This window comes from Natator depressus, chromosome 8 (genome assembly GCF_965152275.1).
Source record: "Natator depressus isolate rNatDep1 chromosome 8, rNatDep2.hap1, whole genome shotgun sequence".
Taxonomy (NCBI): Eukaryota; Metazoa; Chordata; order Testudines; family Cheloniidae; genus Natator; species Natator depressus.
Window position 1 is genome coordinate 53891109 of NC_134241.1, and position 18186 is coordinate 53909294.

The 18186-nt window shown below is 44.7% G+C and overlaps 1 protein-coding gene across 1 annotated transcript in view; it reads left to right on the plus strand.

The window, feature by feature from the left end:
* The window catches only part of LAMC1 (laminin subunit gamma 1), a 139390-nt gene extending 121617 nt beyond the window's left edge, over positions 1 to 17773 (plus strand). The window contains exons 14-28 of the mRNA XM_074961100.1: positions 654 to 899; positions 1341 to 1494; positions 1961 to 2103; positions 2828 to 3006; positions 3268 to 3424; positions 7983 to 8188; positions 8839 to 8918; positions 9379 to 9516; positions 9763 to 9907; positions 10542 to 10691; positions 11106 to 11220; positions 11813 to 12012; positions 12378 to 12536; positions 13215 to 13314; positions 14879 to 17773. Coding sequence (XP_074817201.1) covers positions 654 to 899; positions 1341 to 1494; positions 1961 to 2103; positions 2828 to 3006; positions 3268 to 3424; positions 7983 to 8188; positions 8839 to 8918; positions 9379 to 9516; positions 9763 to 9907; positions 10542 to 10691; positions 11106 to 11220; positions 11813 to 12012; positions 12378 to 12536; positions 13215 to 13314; positions 14879 to 15135 — 2429 coding nt within the window. The 3' untranslated portion in view covers positions 15136 to 17773. The remainder of the gene's footprint in view (positions 1 to 653; positions 900 to 1340; positions 1495 to 1960; positions 2104 to 2827; positions 3007 to 3267; positions 3425 to 7982; positions 8189 to 8838; positions 8919 to 9378; positions 9517 to 9762; positions 9908 to 10541; positions 10692 to 11105; positions 11221 to 11812; positions 12013 to 12377; positions 12537 to 13214; positions 13315 to 14878) is intronic.
* The last annotated feature ends 413 nt before the right edge of the window (positions 17774 to 18186 follow it).

Sequence of the window (18186 nt, forward strand, 5' to 3'; positions counted from 1 at the left end):
TGTCTCTGAGATCTCCCTGACCCACTTTAGGAAGGGAGCAAGCAGGTCCCTGGTATCAAAATGGTTGAGAAACACTATTTTAGACTTTTCAAGTGACAGAATATTGAGAGAAACTGTATGTGGAAAGTTGTGTATTAGTATCTCATTGGCATGTTTCTTAAGAACAAATCAGAGTATTTTTGGAGTGATACGAAGGTTTTTAAATCACAGTTTAACTGGAAATCCAAAGGTAGCTTTAACTAATGGAGGTTGTGACTGACTCCTCCATTGCAGTGCTTTGAAACCTGATCTCTTCCTGGTTACTTCACGTCAGATGAGGAAAAAGGTGCTGAGGGACTCACTTTGCAGGAGAGGCTATAGGGCAGTGGTTCTCAAACTTTTGTACTGGTGACCCCTTTCAGATAGCAAGCCTCTGAGTGCGACCCCTCCTTATAAATTAAAAACACTTTTAAAATATATTTAACACCATTATAAATGCTGGAGGCAAATGGGGGTTGGGGTAGAGGCTGACAGCTCGTGACCCCCCATGTAAGAACCTTGTGACCCCCGAGGGGTCCCGACCCCCAGTTTGAAAACCGCTGCTGTAGGGGAATCCAGGTTACCTTGTAACTGCTGGCTGCCTACTGTGACATGTATGTTTGTCCTGCCCCCAGGTAAAAGATGTGAGCTGTGTGACGACGGCTATTTTGGAGATCCACTTGGTGAAAATGGCCCTGCCAGGCTTTGCCGTCTCTGCCAGTGCAGTGACAACATTGATCCCAATGCCGTGGGGAACTGTAACCGCTTGACAGGGGAATGCCTGAAATGCATCTACAACACAGCTGGCTTCTACTGTGACCGGTGCAAAGATGGTTTTTTTGGGAACCCCTTAGCCTCCAACCCCGAGGTTAAATGCAAGGGTAAGTGCCTTTCTCAGCTGATTCACATGTGAAAATCAGAACCCTTTTCATGGCTACAGATGCCCCTTCTTAGTCTCACTGGCACATCCTTGGAATGATTGAATGTTTTGGCTGCACAGATCTGTCCTTTTGTGCTCTGTCTTGGCCTGACATCATATTAGGGAAAATGTCAGAAGTCCGATTTTGGTGCTGTGTGCAGACTTGTCAACTGCAGTGCTAGATTTCATACTATGCTGATGGTTATGGCTTGATAAAATGCCTATGCTGTAAGCCTGTCCAGTGGCCTGACACAGTGTGGGCATTGCATGTGGTATGGTGGTGCAGCTTACGATTTGCATTCTTGTGCTATCTGGCATGTTTGGAGGCTCCAGTCTAATGCTGCTTACAGTGCTGGTTTCCTGCTAATTACTGGGAACATGTTCCCCTTTCCATCTCTGGCAGCGTGCAGTTGTAATCCGTATGGAACAGTGAACCAGCAGACAAGCTGCAATCAAGTAACTGGGCAGTGTGAGTGCCTGCCACGTGTCACCGAGAGGGACTGTAGTGCTTGTGAGCCTGGCTTCTACAACCTACAGAGTGGACGTGGCTGTGACAGGTGAGGTTGACCCGCAGCTGTGGCAGCGAGTATGTTTTTCGGGGGGATGTGCTTAACCCTGATTTCAGCATCCATAACAGGTGGATGGGATTTTTTTTGTGAACAGTGAGAGGACAGGATTATTCATGGAGGAGAGGATTATTCATGGAGCAGATCTGATAAGGTTCTATAGAGAAGGGTAATTTATAAATAGAAACCATGTTATGATTACAGGCGAAGACTGGTAGGTGGGGGTTCTGGATCCCATTCCTAGCTCAGTCCCTGCGTGATCTTGCACAGTTCAGTTAGTTTCTGTGCCTTGCTTTCCACATCAAAGACAGGCACAGCAATACCCACCTCACATGGGAGATGTGAGGCTTACTGCTTGTATAGTACCTCTGAGATCCTCGAATGAAAGGTGCAAGTGCAGCCTATTGTTTTTGCTGGTTTTTTTTATTGTCACTTGAAATATAGTCTCCTTCAACAGGTGCGACTGCCATCCGCTGGGTTCCACCGATGGCCATTGTGACATACAAACAGGGCAGTGTGAGTGTCAACCAGGCATCACTGGGCAGCACTGCAACAGATGTGAGGTCAACCACTTCGGATTCGGACCTGAAGGCTGCAAACGTAAGTGTTGGTGGGTTGGAGAACGAGGGGAAGCGGAAACGAACACGGCATGTCTCCGTTTTCTCATCCTGCCCGCTGCTGCTGCCTTCTCACTTCACCAGCACCATGTTTAATGTGACAAACAAGAGTTGTCTTATTGTGTCCACATCGTGGACAGAGGGTGAGACCTGGTCCCGGGGAGGGTGTTTGAATCTTGATTTATTTGTAAGAGTTTCTTTTTCTGTCTCTGAGGGACTCTGATTGCATTTACTTGTAGACATCTGCTTCTCTTTGGCATAATCACTTGCTCTGAATATGTTTCCAGAACAGTTCTGTTTTCTGCTGTCTAAGCTCCTGCGTCTCTACTCTGGAATGTGCCCATAAGTTGCTGACTCAGTCCTGAGAAGAAACAAAGTGTAAATGTGATACAAATATAGGGCTGTATCTAAATCTTCTTTCCAACTTCCTTGTTACTGAGAGAGTAGATTAACTATTTTCAGATCATTCTAATGAGATGGACCAATACAGAGAGGTCAGATTGTGGGGCACTGATGTGAATAGTGTCTCAAACTGAGAAGTTACATCTTGCGCTTTGCCTGATACAGTGCACAGAAGTGTCAAGCCTCAAACTGTGTGCTGGTGCCCTGCTGTGGTGTTCTTTCAGAGAATAGTCTGCAGTTCAGAGAAATTCTCGATCTGTCTTTCTCCCAGCCAGTCTGATTCCCATGCTTTAACTTTTACGCAGCATGTGACTGTGACACCGAGGGCTCTCGCTCCCTACAGTGCAAGGAGGATGGTCGCTGTGAGTGTAAGGAAGGCTTTGTGGGGAGCCGTTGTGACCAGTGTGAAGAGAATTATTTCTACAATCGGTCCTGGCCTGGCTGTCAAGAATGCCCTGCATGCTATAGACTGGTTAGAGATAAGGTAAGACCTGCAGTGTAACTTTCTACTTGTCTCCTATTACTGCTGGAGGCTGACAAACACCAAGTAGCATACCCCTCTGCTGCTTGCTGGGGGCTGAACTCTTGGGAAAGAGACAGACATGGATCTAGATGTACTTGCATGGAGATTCTCACACGGTGTCTGAGCGACACCTCCTGGAAGCTGAAACAACTGACAAGTACTTTGTGTCTCAGCTTTTGGAATGAGGCTGTTTATTTCTGTCCCCCTATCTCCTTTGCTTAGGTGGCAGAACAACGCGAGAGGTTGCAGGAGCTGGAAAATCTTATAGCAAACCTTGGTACTGGAGATGAAACGGTGACTGATCAGGCTTTTGAGGACAGACTGAAGGAGGCAGAGAGAGATGTCATGGACTTGCTTCGAGATGCACAGAACAGCAAAGGTTGGTTGAACTGATCTGACAGAGGGTGCCATGGAGCTAACGATTTGCTAAATTCCTGGTCCAAGCTTCTTTTTGTTACCACATAATTTGCTTCAGGATTTAATTTAAAGAGACTTATTAACTATGAAAATCTTTCTACTTGTTTAAAAATGTACATTTAAGGGTACATTAAGGGTATGTCTATTTTCATAGTATTCACCAGTAGTATTCTGAGGCTGCTGTTGCTCATAGCTTTCCCAAAGAAATTTCTTTGGGCCTAAACATTCCATGTTTGGTCTTAGCCCAGAGATGAGTAGGTTGTTTTCCGGGTTTGTTCAAGCTCTGTTCTCTGTAGGATCTTATGCTGCCCTCATCACCATAGCATGTCTGTGTCTTTCAGCAGTTCGCTAAGTGACGTGACTTATGTTGGGTATATGCATAGTTTTAAATATACGTTGTGCATTTGTTAGAGAAGACCGTTGTCAAAGAAACACACCTTGAGCTTGGAGCAGAAAGGAATGAGACTTGTGGTGCTTCTTAGTTCCTGTGCAAGTTTGTTCCATAGTCTCAGTCCAGCCGGGAAAAAGCTCTGTTTTCTACACAGACAAGCTTTACCCTCTTGGTAGAGAGTTCCATGGTGCCCAAGGAGCTGAATTGTCAACCATGGTCTTCATGGAGCTTTTGGCAATCTTTAAAAGATATGTTGGGCCTAGGCCGTGGAAGGTGTAAAGAGTAAGGGCTGTGGGTAGTCAATATAGAGAGCCAAGGACAGGTTTGATGTGCTTTTAGTAGCCCCTGTTGAGGATGTCACATGCTGCAGAATTTTGTGATAGTTAGGGTTTCTTCGGGGCTGGTAGCTTCATCCCCAAGTATATCGCATTGCTGTAGTCCAGGCAGGCTGTGACAAAAGTGTGTGTAACCAAAGCCATGTCGCTGTCTGCCAGGATGGAAGGGAGCCTCCTAGCCAACCAGAGATGCACCGCTACAGACTAGGGACCGAATGGCTAGGCAGCAGTTCTGCGGAAAAGGACCTGGGGTGACAGTGGACAAGAAGCTGGATATGAGTCAGCAGTGTGCCCTTGTTGCCAAGAAGGCCAATGGCATTTTGGGATGTATAAGTAGGGGCATAGCGAGCAGATAGAGGGATGTGATTGTCCCCCTCTATTCGACATTGGTGAGGCCTCATCTGGAGTACTGTGTCCAGTTTTGGGCCCCGCACTACAAGAAGGATGTGGATAAATTGGAGAGAGTCCAGCGAAGGGCAACAAAAATGATTAGGGGTCTGGAACACATGACTTATGAGGAGAGGCTGAGGGAACTGGGATTGTTTAGTCTGCAGAAGAGAAGAATGAGGGGGGATTTGATAGCTGCTTTCAACTACCTGAGAGGTGGTTCCAGAGAGGATGGTTCTAGACTATTCTCAGTGGTAGAAGAGGACAGGACAAGGAGTAATGGTCTCAAGTTGCAGTAGGGGAGGTTTAGGTTGGATATTAGGAAAAACTTTTTCACTAGGAGGGTGGTGAAACACTGGAATGCGTTACCTAGGGAGGTGGTAGAATCTCCTTCCTTAGAAGTTTTTAAGGTCAGGCTTGACAAAGCCCTGGCTGGGATGATTTAATTGGGGATTGGTCCTGCTTTGAGCAGGGGGTTGCACTAGATGACCTCCTGAGTTCCCTTCCAACCCTGATATTCTGTGATTCTATGAAAGCATCTACTGTGCGAGAGCTTAGTTGTCAGTGAGAAGAGTGTAGTTTAGGAGTGCTCCTGGATTTAACTGACCAATTGTGGGTGTTTGCCTTCAACCAAAGGAGACTGCGCCATGGCTGCACATTCTTCTTAATGCTTTCCTCTGCCCACCTGCATCACCTCTGTCTTGCTTGGGTTCAGCTTCACTCAGCCACTGTTCATTCGTCAGCTGATCCCAGGCCAGCACTTAAGCCATATTGGTGACCGTGATGTGGTCATATGTAGTGAAGGGTATCGGCTTCAGTCAGCCTCTATATCTTCTGCATGGTGCTGGCACTTGAGTCCATGTCGTCTGACCAGTTCAAGACATATTCACCAGCCAAGGAGGTCGTGGTTTGGATTGACAGGTGTTGGTCTGAGACTCTTGTAGGATGTCCAGCACTACGTGAGTGATTGCACTGAACTCTGGGAATACAGGTGGGCTGTGTGCTGGCCAGCATAGGAGGAGCAGGTCCATGCTGTCTGAGAAACCTTCCCAAATGTGCACAATCATTTCAGAAATTGGGATGATAGTTCTTTGCAGCGGTTGGTGCTGGAACTGCTTACGTAAGTGATTCGAGTGCACAGGTGGTCATAGGATTGGGGGCTTTGGTTGGTTTGTTTCCTAGCCCTCACTTGAGGAGGTAAATAATTCCCCTTTTACAAAAGTCAATTCAGTGTTTAAATGTTCAGCATTGTTAGTGTTTGGGGGGATTTGTGGCTCTTTAAGGTCAAGCTGTTTAGAGTCTTAAGCATGCAGGGGATCACTTTACCTTCAGGGTCTCCTAGGGTATGTCTACACATCATTTTGAAGCTAGTGGGAGCCTCAGGCTTGGGGTAGTGGGGCTCATGCTGATGTGCTAAAGATAACTCTATAGACAGCACTTTGAAATTATGGCTTGGGCTTGGGCTTGAGCCACTGGGGCCTCGGGAGGGGATTGACCTTCAGAGCCTGAGTCCCAGCCCGAGCCATAACTTCAAAGTGCTGTCTCCAGAGGTGTATGTAGAGTGCTAGTATGAGTCCCACTTCCCCAAGCCTGTCGATCTGGGCTGGGAGGCTTGCTCCCATTCAGTCCAAAATGCTGTGTAGACATACCTTTAGGGTGCCTGCGTCTCAGGAAAGGCTGTGAAGCTAAAGTGCACTAGTATAGCAGGGAGAGCTCTGGGTTTTTTGCTCCTCTCTGAAATAAATAAAAAGGCAAATTAAATGCAGAAACTGTTAGTTCACCATTAAAGTTGAGAGAACAGGTACTCAAAAGCCCCTCATGTCAATTTCCTGCAACAACCATGTTAATTTGAACACTTTGTGCATGTGTAGTATTTTCTATCTGAATATGTAGTTCACTAAATTAAAACTAGTTAAATGTTCACATTAAAACTTCCAGGGTGTGTAATCTGGCAAGGGCGACATTGCTATAGAAACCTTAACTCTTGGATTTCCTGAGGATTTTTGTTTGTTTGTAGTTGATTTACCAGCCTTCATTTTTTTAAAATTAATCTCACTCTTGTGCACAGAATGTGTACATGTGTATTTATAGTACACAATATTAAGATAATGTTAAGGGTCTGGTTTAAAAAACCCAAAACCTAGTTAAGCGCTCTCTCTCCTTGGGTGGCCCTGCTGTGTCTTGGTGTCTTCTACTGTATCCATCAGATTAGTCACTGTTTCAAGAACTGTAATAGTTTCACCTTACTTACCGGTTTTAGGGCAGGGTTTGGGGAGGCCATGGAGAGGTTTCTACCTCCTATAGCATTGCAGAACCCAGATCCAGAAAAACTCTCTACCCAGCCACATAGTTGGGAAGGCTTTAGGATGGGGAGGAAAGACACCAGGCTGGTGAATCTGTTGCTGTGTAGATCTGCCAGCCATTACTCTCCTCCTTGTGGAGCAGGAGCACAAGCTGTGGAGGCTGTTGTTTCTCAGGTATGCAACAGCGGTTGCAAAGCAGTTTTGGAGCCTGGGGGTGAAGATTCCTTACTCTCTACCTCTCTGTGCAGCAGAGAACAGTGCATGGCTTGCCCCTTTATCTGTGCATTTTTGGATAGAATTTGACCCTAATACAGTTTTCAAACTGGGGCACACACCCTTGAGGAACATTTTGAGCGCAGGAGGTAGCTTGTGCCAGCATCACACAGCTCGGGCATCACCTCCACCCCATGACTCACCTGCAGAGACCATTGCATGCACCTTCCTCCACCCTGAAAACCCGAGTAGGAGGGAGCGAGGGGCAGGTATTGTCCATGCCCTAGCGGGGCAGCCTGGCTGCAAGGTTGAGGAAGTCTCGGCTGTGCCATTGGTCAGTATCCGTGTATTTGAAACTTTACAGGTGTAGGTAATATAATTAAAGTTGCGTTAAAGTCTCTGTTAGGTTTATCAAGTGTACTTTTGCATGTGACTGTTTTTGTCTGGTTAGGGGGGTGCAACCAAAAAATGTAACTCAAAGGAGGGCTCAGCTCCAAAATTTGCAAACTGCTTCCCTAATAGAATAGGTGGAACAAATGTTTCATTCTTTGAACATAATTCATTTGAAAAGCAACTATCCACCTCCTTTATGTGCCAGGTCTTGCATTCAAAATTCTGGCCAAATGTGCTCACAAACGCTTAATGCCCAGCAGGAGCATTAAAAGGTAGAGGTGTCTTCATTTCTTGTGGTTTTTATGCACATTCTGGTAATGACTTGGATTGTAAGCCGATTACCCTCTCATTAAAAGGCTCTTCTGGACCCCTTTCAACAAGGGATTAACCTACCAACATGTTGCAGACGGCAGTGACTTACCAAATGTTTTATTTCTGCAACTCATGCTTCCAGTCTAATTAATTTTGCTTTCTCCCTTTTTATGTTGTTCGTCTCAGATGTGGATCAGGGCCTGATGGATCGTCTCAAGGAAATTAACAGCACTCTGGCAAGCCAGCTTGGCCGATTACAGAACATCCAAAATACAGTGAGGGAGACTGAAGGCCTAGCTGAGCAAGCCCGAGAGCGGGTGGAGGGCACAGAGGACCTGATTGAAGTAGCTTCTAATATGCTAGAGAAGGCAAAGATGGCAGTTGCCAATGTGGTGAGTATTTTGTGACGTAAACGCCCTATTGTGTATTGTCTTCCATTTTTGTGAGTAGAATAAGGTTCTTAATGTCCTGAGTGCATTTCTCCTCCCTGCCCCTCGTCACAAACTAGCACTAAGCTTGGGTTGTAACATTGTGTGTTTAACATCATAGAGAATCTCATAAAACGGGGGATAAGATTTGTTAGTGTGTGTGGCACAAACAAATGAGAAAAATATTACTAGTTGAAAGGAAACTCCTGGTATTCTTCATAGTTTTACATTTTTGTACTTGCTGCTTATAATAGCACTTGAATGGGAAACATGTATATCTTTGTACAAGATTTGTTGGCTCTTCCATTGTATACTGGGTGAGCTGTGTATATCCCAGCACTCATAAACAACCCTAAGGGATTTCTGTAACCACTTTGCCTCCCACTGTGCTCCCCAGTCTCTCTCTTTCACACACACTTACACATCCTAAACAAAATCTTGAAGCATTTGTTTTTGGGGAAGAACCCATGCTAAAAATCTCAGACTTTGCAAACTAATGTAAGAAATGAGAAATAGAGCAGTCACAAGTCTGCAACCCATGACTATGAATAATTAAAGTGACAATCAACAAAAGAGAAAAGAATAGCTTCTGAAATATTTGATTTTGCTTTCAGTCCATTACCCCACCAGACTCCAGTGGTGACCCGAACAACATGACTCTCTTGGCAGAAGAGGCTCGTAAATTGGCTGAACGGTAAGGCCCAGTGTGCCAGTACAAAGCGGCAATGTAAGGGTAGGGCACTTGGTTTTTGCCTTCTTGAGGGCTGCATGGGTCCCTGCTGGGAAATGGAAGGCTAACCTTAATTTGCCTGGAATGGAGCAAGCCTCCTTTTGCTCAATACAAAGCTGCAGCTGCTTGGATCAATGATGGGGCATTGAGTTCTGGGACCTGTGGTCATCAGAGCTGTATATGAGTATTACTGATGAGGGCAACCTTTGGCCTAAACGCCATGCTGTAGAAATGTAAAATCATAGTAGTACCCTGCAGTTGCTCTCACAAGCTTTACTGGTGTGTTGGCAGTGGGTTGGGGAGACAACACCTCTTTATTAGCACCCTAACTGTGGTACTGGGAGAGGAGAGGGGGAGGGGTAGATGGGAATAAAATTGGCTGGTAATTCTAATTGGATTATTTTCCCTCTGTAATATTGTCTAGACACAAACAAGAAGCTGATGACATTGTGCGCATAGCAAAGGCAGCAAATGATACATCCACAGAAGCGTATACATTGCTGTTGAAGACACTGGCAGGAGAGAACCAAACTGCAAGTGACATAGATGAGCTCAACAGGAAGTGAGTCCGTAACAGGAAGCAGATTATTCTCTCCTGGGTTTGAGTGGGGAAGGGGGATGGTGCTTAAAACAAGATGTCCTCTGTACTTTGGCTGGTGGGAGGTACCTGCTTTTAAGCAGTAGGTTTCATGTGAGTTCTCTATTTCAACTTCTGTCTTCACTTCTGCCAAGACAATTTTATCCCCCTTTTTCTGATTCAGTAAAAGAATGAAATCATAGGCTAACTGGATACTCTGTTGTCTCTTAGGTATAATCAAGCAAAAAACATTTCACGAGACCTAGAGAAACAGGCTAACAAGGTGCATGCGGAGGCAGAGGAAGCTGGGAATAAGGCCCTGCAGATCTATGCTAATCTCACCAGTCTTCCTGCTGTGGACTCCAAGGGGCTAGAGGTATCTGAGTCAAGCAACATGCACAGTGTGTTCAAAGATCAATGGTGGCAAATATGAACTGGTGTGATAAATTACTAATGCCTTGTTTAGTGCTTTGCAAACAATACTGGAGCTACCACCTGTATGTTTAAGTGCCATGTAATTTTTGTCTGTATGGAATAGTCAGGACCTTGACATTTCAGTCCTCATCAGAAAGACACACACAAAGGAAATTGCATGTTTCTCTATTTATCCATTTCTGAAGGATGAAAGACAGAGTCACCTGCTTTTAGGGAAAGCAAGACTCTCAGACCTAATGCCGAGCCCTCTAAGCTGTTCCCTTTCCCATTCTCTCTCCTCCTACCCTCCCCCCCCCCCCCCCCACCATACACACACACTAGAAGAGAGTTTGATGTAAGCTTTCTTGCATAGGGACTGTCTCTCTCTGTGTTTTGTATTGCATTCAGCACAATGAGGCCCTGATCCTGTTAAGAATTTTTGAGCATCAAATTAGTAATAACAGAATAGTAGGAATCTAACTGCAGCTTCTGTCTCTTTTGAGCACAGGAAAGTACACAGTGTATCTGTTGTCTCCCTGCAAAGAAGTTCTGTTATGTTCACAGAAGCTGGTTTTGTTTCCGATCTTTACATACAGAATGAGGCAAATAAGATCAAGAAGGAAGCAGAGGAGCTGGATCAGCTCATTGACAGGAAGTTGATGGATTATGAGGATTTGAGAGAGGACATGAAAGGGAAGGAGCTGGAAGTGAAGAATCTATTGGAGAAAGGAAGGACTGAACAACAGGTTAGTTCTGGGGTGCGTAGTGAAGTGACCCTAAGGAAGCAAATGACAGACCAGATCTGAGAGATTCATTCATTCTTATGCTGCTAATAACTGACTTTGTGGACATCAAGGTGGGTGGAGGGAGTAAACCGCAGGTTCTGAACACAAAATAGGAAAAGCTAGTGAAAATACAGTGGTGTTGAGATTCTCACTGGAGGGCATAAACAGCAGCGGACCGTGCTATGTGGGACTGTGTCATGGGGACAGGTACCCCTCAAATGATTGTGTAGAGGAAGCATAGTCTATCATTGGTAATGAGCCCTTTGTTTGTACTGGGCTGGGATTTGCTGGGCCACTGGCATGACACATTGTTGCATGGTTAGATTTTGTTCTACAGAAGACGAGAATATGCTGAGCTGTGTTATGTATCTTTAGACTGCCGACCAGCTGCTGGCCCGAGCAGATGCTGCCAAAGCTCTGGCTGAAGAAGCTGCCAAGAAGGGGAGAGAGACACTAGAGGAGGCCAATGACATTCTCAGCAACCTGAGAGGTATAAGAGAGACCTCTAGGGACAATAGCTGTAAATGGTTTGTATAATGACTGGGCCTCTTCCATCTGAGGCAAACTGGTTTAGGGATTTGTGTGGTTTAAGCTCTTGCCTCTGGAAACTAACTTTTCATTCAACAGCGACCATCAACCTACATTGCTAGCCTCCACTTATAATTTAGCATCACTATACAGTCTGCGTATTGAGCCTCAAACCCCCCTGATCCGCAGTCACTGGTATTCCGGAAGATCGGAGCATTGCATTTGCCAGAAGGGAGAAAGACAATAATAAACTTGATCTGGTATTCCTATATCAGTGTAAATACTGCCCTGACTGCCTGTGCAGTCAATCAGTACATCCTGGGTTAACACCTGTGATACCACCAGCGTGTGTCTCTCCTCTAACAGAAACCATAGCACTCCTTTCAAAGGCATTGATCAGCTTGCCCCCCCGTCCCCTATCGTTCTTCTTCCCTCCAATTTTAAAGGTAGCATAGGCTGTGCTGCTGGCTAGGCTGCTGGCTAGGTTTCCTTGGCCTGACAAGTGTCTGAGCCTTCCAGAACAGGAGGCAAAACATTTCCTGAATTTTTATCAGATTTTGACAAGCGTGTGAATGATAACAAGACAGCCGCTGAGGAGGCACTGAAGAAGATTCCTGCCATTACTCGAACCATTGCTGAGGCCAATAATAAGACAAGGCAAGCAGAGCTGGCTCTTGGTAATGCTGCTGAGGATGCCAGAGAAGCCAAGAACAAAGCAGACGATGCTGAGAAAATTGCTAATTCTGTCCAGAAGGTGAGACTCTCACAGCACTGTTTGAGTCACTCTTTGTGAAATAGTAAAATTAACTGAGTAAATTTATTTCTGCTCCTGTCTGTCCTGATGGGACTATGCACTTCCTGCCCGACTGAATGGTGGTAAGCCCATGGTGAGCTAACATGGTTTTCACAACCCACTGTGTAAACTCCAGGGAGTGAGATGAGTTGATGTGAAATCTACTGCTGAATTGTGTGGTTGAGCTTGCCTCCCATCAGAAATGGCACATACAGCAGAGAAACTTGCCCTTTGATGCATTATGGGAGAAAGAAAGGGGTGAAGAATTTTCTTTTGTATCCTGCGTGTTCCATCCTTTTTGAACCTTTTATCTACATTGGCCTTAGAATGCTGCCAGTGCAAAGTCTGAGGCCGACAAGACGTTTTCTGATGTGACAGAGCTAGACAAAGAAGTGGATGACATGCTGAAACAGCTGCAAGATGCAGAGAAGGAGCTGAAGAGGAAGCAGGAGGATGCTGATCAGGATATGATGATGGCAGGCATGGTGAGTTATTCTGGAAGCTGAATACAGTGTGTGGGACAGTAAGAAGAGTGGATACTGGTATCAGTGGTGAAAGTTGGTATGATGGCTCTGTCATTCTTAGTATCTGATCGACTGTCCGGTTGCAAAAACATCTGGTTTGGGTCTCAAGTCCAGTTAGTGACTTTTTTTTTTTAACTAAGTTTTGTAAGAGAGAGAAAAAAACCAGGATTAGAATATAACGCCTCTTGTAACTTTAACTATAGAGCACTGCCGCAACTTTATAGTCTGGAGACAGACTTCCATGACCTAAGACTTGCCCCATCTCTAAATGAAAGAATGATTGCAGCCCAGAATGGTCTCTCTTGTCCAATGGAAGCCTCCTCCATTATTAGTTTTCCCATAGAAGGTTAAGTAATTTGATTTGTGTATTGCCCTGCTCTCCATATTCACGCATCTGAGCTGTGATACAGATCTAAGACTGAAAGGGGTTGGGGATTATTATCCTAAACAGAGGAGCCAGGGATGCAAAACAGCGTCTAGAGACATATGAGAGTAGCCCGTTGTGGTGGTGTTGGGCAAGTTTAATGATCTAGGAGGGCAAGCGCTGGGTGGGGGAGCTTTGCGATGAGGAGAGGCAAATCCATTATGATCCTGACCACTTTGACATCATTGCATTTACACACCGTTTTTTTTCTACAGGCTTCACAGGCTGCCCAAGAGGCAGAAGACAATGCAAGAAAAGCTAAGAACTCTGTTAACAGCTTGCTCACCATCATCAATGACCTTCTGGGACAGCTAGGTATATATCTAATTTACAACTCTCCCCACTCCTAGCAGAATTCTGCTCCTAAACACACTTGCTTTCTTCTTCAGAGCATTGTTTTATTGCAGAAGCTGGAAAAAAGTAGCAATTGGATTAGCTTGGTGTCTAGTGGTCCATTACATTATTTATTTCTGAATCAGTATTTTGTGGGTTATCCGCAAAGACTCACAGTGTATATGGTGTGTTCATTGCTGCTTTGTGTGAGCATTGCAGATGTGACTCTTTCAGTTCTGCAGTGTCTGAGACTGTTTGGCCCTTACGGTACAAAGAAGGCTGGTGTGTGTATGTGAGGAGATCTCTTTGTCCTCGTTTGTGTCCTATGCTCAGATTATATTCCTTTCTGCTTCTGGAGACTTAAATACCCGATTTGGTTACTCCATCTCCTATGATGGTCCCCCAGCAGAGAAGGAGAGCAGAGAAATGATGAAAAGCCCACTAGCTCCCGTTTTGATAAATAGGTTCATGATCTTAATATTGCTGCTTGGAGGAGTCTAGAGCCCTTTTGACAAGCATGCCCTGGCTTCTTCAGGAAAGGAGGAACGGGAAAGCTCCTATTCAGAGCCAAAATGAAGGGTTGAGAAGGAACCAGGTAGTCCTTCCACCCTCTTCTCTCTCAGACACAGTCACCTACAAAGGAGGCCACCAACAGAGTCTCTCCAATAGACATTGAAAGAAAAATGAAAGCAACAGCTGGCTTTAGACACTACTATAGTCTTCTAAAGGCAACAGGACTTCAGTTAATTACAATGGAAAATATTTTCCCTAACTCGTTAAACCCTCTTCTTCCTTTTTGTTTTGTCCTTGTGTCATGAACAGCTTGTCGGAAGAATGTATATTCACAATAAACGCCTTGCTTTTTAAAAAATTCCAAGTTCTGCTACATCCCAAGACTTGAGTTAGGATTTGCTAAATCCCTCCTATGTTTGCAAAGCCCTAGCCCAGCGACAAGTAGAGAATAATTAACCGTATACTGCACAGCTGTGATTCAGTCATAGGGATCATATAACCTTATAAACTGTAGAAGTGAAGCTTATGTTAAGAACCCGCAAGATGGAATTTATGACCTTTTGTTATTAAATTACATTAAAGACAACATTTAAAAATGTATTATTGAAAACAAAAAGGTCCATATCCTCAGCTTGTATAAAGCAGCAGAAGACCTGGCCCACGATGTGTGCAGTGGGTTAGGATCATTTAAGTCACCTGTTACTCATGGAGTATAGAGACTGGGTGATAGGCTTATTATTTATTTGTGGTGGGTTCAGGTAAGTGTGGTGTTTTGCATCCAAATACAGAGGAACCCACTTATTATGAAACTCCACCTTGTGAAGTGTAATGGTAGTTTTGCTTTGTTTCATGGTATTGAAAGTGCCAGTAGCAATTCCAGTTAGTATTAATGCTCTGAAAACAGTTACTTCACCATAAGACGGTTCCACTGTATTAATCCATAATTTGCACTCTACTGGTTAAGTGCTTGAGAGCAGGCAACAGCCTCATGAAATGTTAGTGGAATTCACTGTGTGCACTGCTGGTTTTCTAGGGCAACTGGACCCAGTGGACTTGAACAAACTGAATGAGATCGAGGGTACCCTGAACACGGCCAAAGATCAGATGAAAGATAGTGACCTGGACCGGAAAGTGACTGAATTGGAGGATGCAGCCAGGCGGCAGGACGAAGCCATACAGGCCTACAACAGGGACATTGAGGATATCCTGAAAGACATTAACAACCTGGAAGACATCAAGAAGACCTTGCCGTCTGGATGTTTCAACACCCCGTCCATTGAGAAACCCTAAGGGTGTGCTAGGGTGGGATGGGGAGCATTCCCCCAGTGACTGGTGGAGCAATTGTTTGGCTATGGAGTGCCTTAACACACAGAGTACCTTCTTCAAATCCCCAGCTCTCCGCTGCTCACAGTTGCTATCTTCTTTCCAAATCAGGAAAAGTTGCAAAGTTTTAAAGAGAAGCAAATTAAATAACAATTTCGGGGCATCAAAGGGTTTTTTTTTTTATAAATTTTCTCTTCCTCAACACTCCACCTCTGCCCCTCTCTCATACACACGTCCCTTTGATTTGCACAAGGATGTGAAATGTTTTGGACTACTCTTACTGTGGTGCAGAAATGACCACGTGAGACAGTGTACTGTGGGGCAAACTAGCTCTCGTTTTTCTCCTCTTCCCCCTAACACCTTAAAACCTCCTCAGTCCCAGAGTTCGCTGTTTCTATGAAGGAAAGGGTTGGCTATCAAAGTATTATTACAATGGCCAGTATAGCTGCACTCATAAAGAACACTAATCCCCTTCCCCAAATGTTAACTATTTTAAAAAAAAAAATCTATGTAAATTAGTGGCCAATCAAAATTTTTGGTAGCCATCTACCAAATGGTTTAGCATCTTTCTAGAGTGCAGTATATCCATCTACTGAGAAAGATATACAGCCTCTGAGAAGAGCTTGAGGGAGGAAAGGGAGAAGAATGGCGTGATAGGTCTCAACAACATTACTGTTGGCCTATAAACTAAAAATTTTGTCTCTTATCTGTGAACAGCTGCCTAGCCCAATTCTCCAGGTAGGGAAGCTTGCAAGTGATCAGCTCGGATCTCCTCAGTAATAGTTACTAGGAGTCTCAAAAGAAAACTTCTAGTGTGAGAGAGAGAGACAGATTTTTTTAAAGCCACTAAGATCTTTTTGAAGAAGAAAGCAGAGCGCTTTTACCAGTTTGTCTGAATATGAAGTTGATGTCTTCAGGTAGGAAATGGGTGTCTAAGATAGAGATGTAAGGGTCTGTCTCTCCATCCTCTTGCTATCAGGGGATGGTATTTTTACACTACAGTATCAGGCTTGCCTTTGTCCAAGTCAAAACTCATCCTATCCCTTTTTTCCTGCTGATCTCCCAGTCTTCCTAAAATGCTGCAGCACAGATTGTTCAGGCCTAGCTCTGATGGCAGATATCCAGCACGCACAGTATTTCACACAGCTGTCACTGCTTGCCTCTTTAGAATTTCTGTCCAACTCAATGTCACCTGCTCCCACCTAGTTAAGCTGCCTTGTAGGGTGGGGGGAAGGGTTGCCTTTAACTCCTCCCCCTTGAGTTTTCTCATTAGATCAGTCTGACACCACCTGCCTTTGAGATCCATATATATCTATCCTTAAACACTATGCAACTTTGTACGTTTGCGTAGCGGGGAAGAAATTATTATCTGACACACACTGGTGCTATTAATTATTTCAAATTGATATTTTTGAGTGAATGTGGGTTTTTTGTCTTGTGTCTGTTTGTTTTATCATGATTATAGAGTGAGGAAGTCTATCTTTTTGTGTGTGTGTAAATATACTCGGTCCTATTTCCAGAATGGCACGGTCTGTTCTCCTCTACTTGCTTCCTTTTAACCATCACTACACGTGCACCATATATCTCTTCCATTTATTATTCCTTTGGGGTCAGGCATCTCCCCTGGCCAGGCTCCTGCTCTCTTCCCTCCTTTGTGTTTGCAGTATCTCTATTCTGTGGTATTAATAATAACCCACTTGCCTCTGTATGCAGCCCAATGATGGGGCACCCAGCCTCTCTTCCAGAGCCAGCCTCAGCCCCTCGAAGGACTCTGAGGTGTGTAGCTCATAAGAAACTGGTTACCATCTTTGTTTCTGACTAATGAAAGTGAGATGCTGATTTTTGATGGTTGTGGCTTTGCTCCTGGGAGTTGTAGCACTATTATAGGCCCAGTAGAGGTCTAAATGCTGAATCTATAGCCTTCCTACATGTGCAAGAAATGAGAGCTCAGTTTGGGGCTCTGTACAGCATCAGGGACAGAGCTACTGGGCAGGGGAGAGTGGTTCCAGCCTGCCCTCACGTCTCCTGCTTCTTTCCCAGAGCTTGTTACAATTTACCAAAAACTGACTTGGAATTCCCCTGCCTGTGAATGCTCCTAATCCCACCAGTGGAGGAGAGCTGCCTTCGCCCGTCGCACTTCTGGGACTTTCATATCAGTATTTCCTGGCTGGCTGCTCTGGTCCTGTGGGTGCCTCCTAACCATGTCACCTCTGCCAAGGCTGTGGAAAGAGCAGATATAAAGAGGCAACACCATGCCCTGGCTGACCTCAGGCCTAAGGTTTCTGGCTTTTCACTTTTTCTTAAGCTGTTTTTAACAGATTTTTATTTTTTAAAAAAGGATCTTTATAAGCAATCTCTTAATACACTACTGCCGTACAGCCCCATTATCTCATTGTATAGGTCCAGTTATTTCTTTGCATAATGTGATGACAAGAAGGCTGCTGGTAGAATGCTGGTTGTCACAGGGAACACACAACAGTTCCCTCATTTTATTCTTGCCTGTGGTCTCCTCCATATGTGCCTTCACTTCAGCTTTTGCCTTAATCTGTGGTCTTGCTGTCTGGGGCGGTGAACAAAATGCAACACTTTCAGTTTTTTTTATGTATAAAACAGTATTTCTTATTTATAATAAAGTCTGAATATTTGTAACCCCTTATACAGTGAGTTTCTTTGAATGTTCCTTTATTTGGGGGAAGTGGATGGTGACTTGGCATGTACGGTTTGCCTCTTGAAGTGGGGGTTGGAATACAGACTCTTTCTCTTTCCCCTTTTTCTGCTGGGATTGTTTTGGTTTATCTGCTTTGAGAGGACCTTACCTAAATCTTCTCTCGGGATTTGTAACAGTGAAGAGAGCTCATCTCATGAGAGGGGGAGTCTGACTATGCTCTTGTGGGAATTGATAGATGGATGCTAACTTTCTCTGAACTTTCGGAGGCCATACATATATGCACTGCGTACCTTCTGCTGCCCCTGCTTTGTTTGATGTAGGTGGTAGAGCCCTGCCCAGGACAGTTTTTT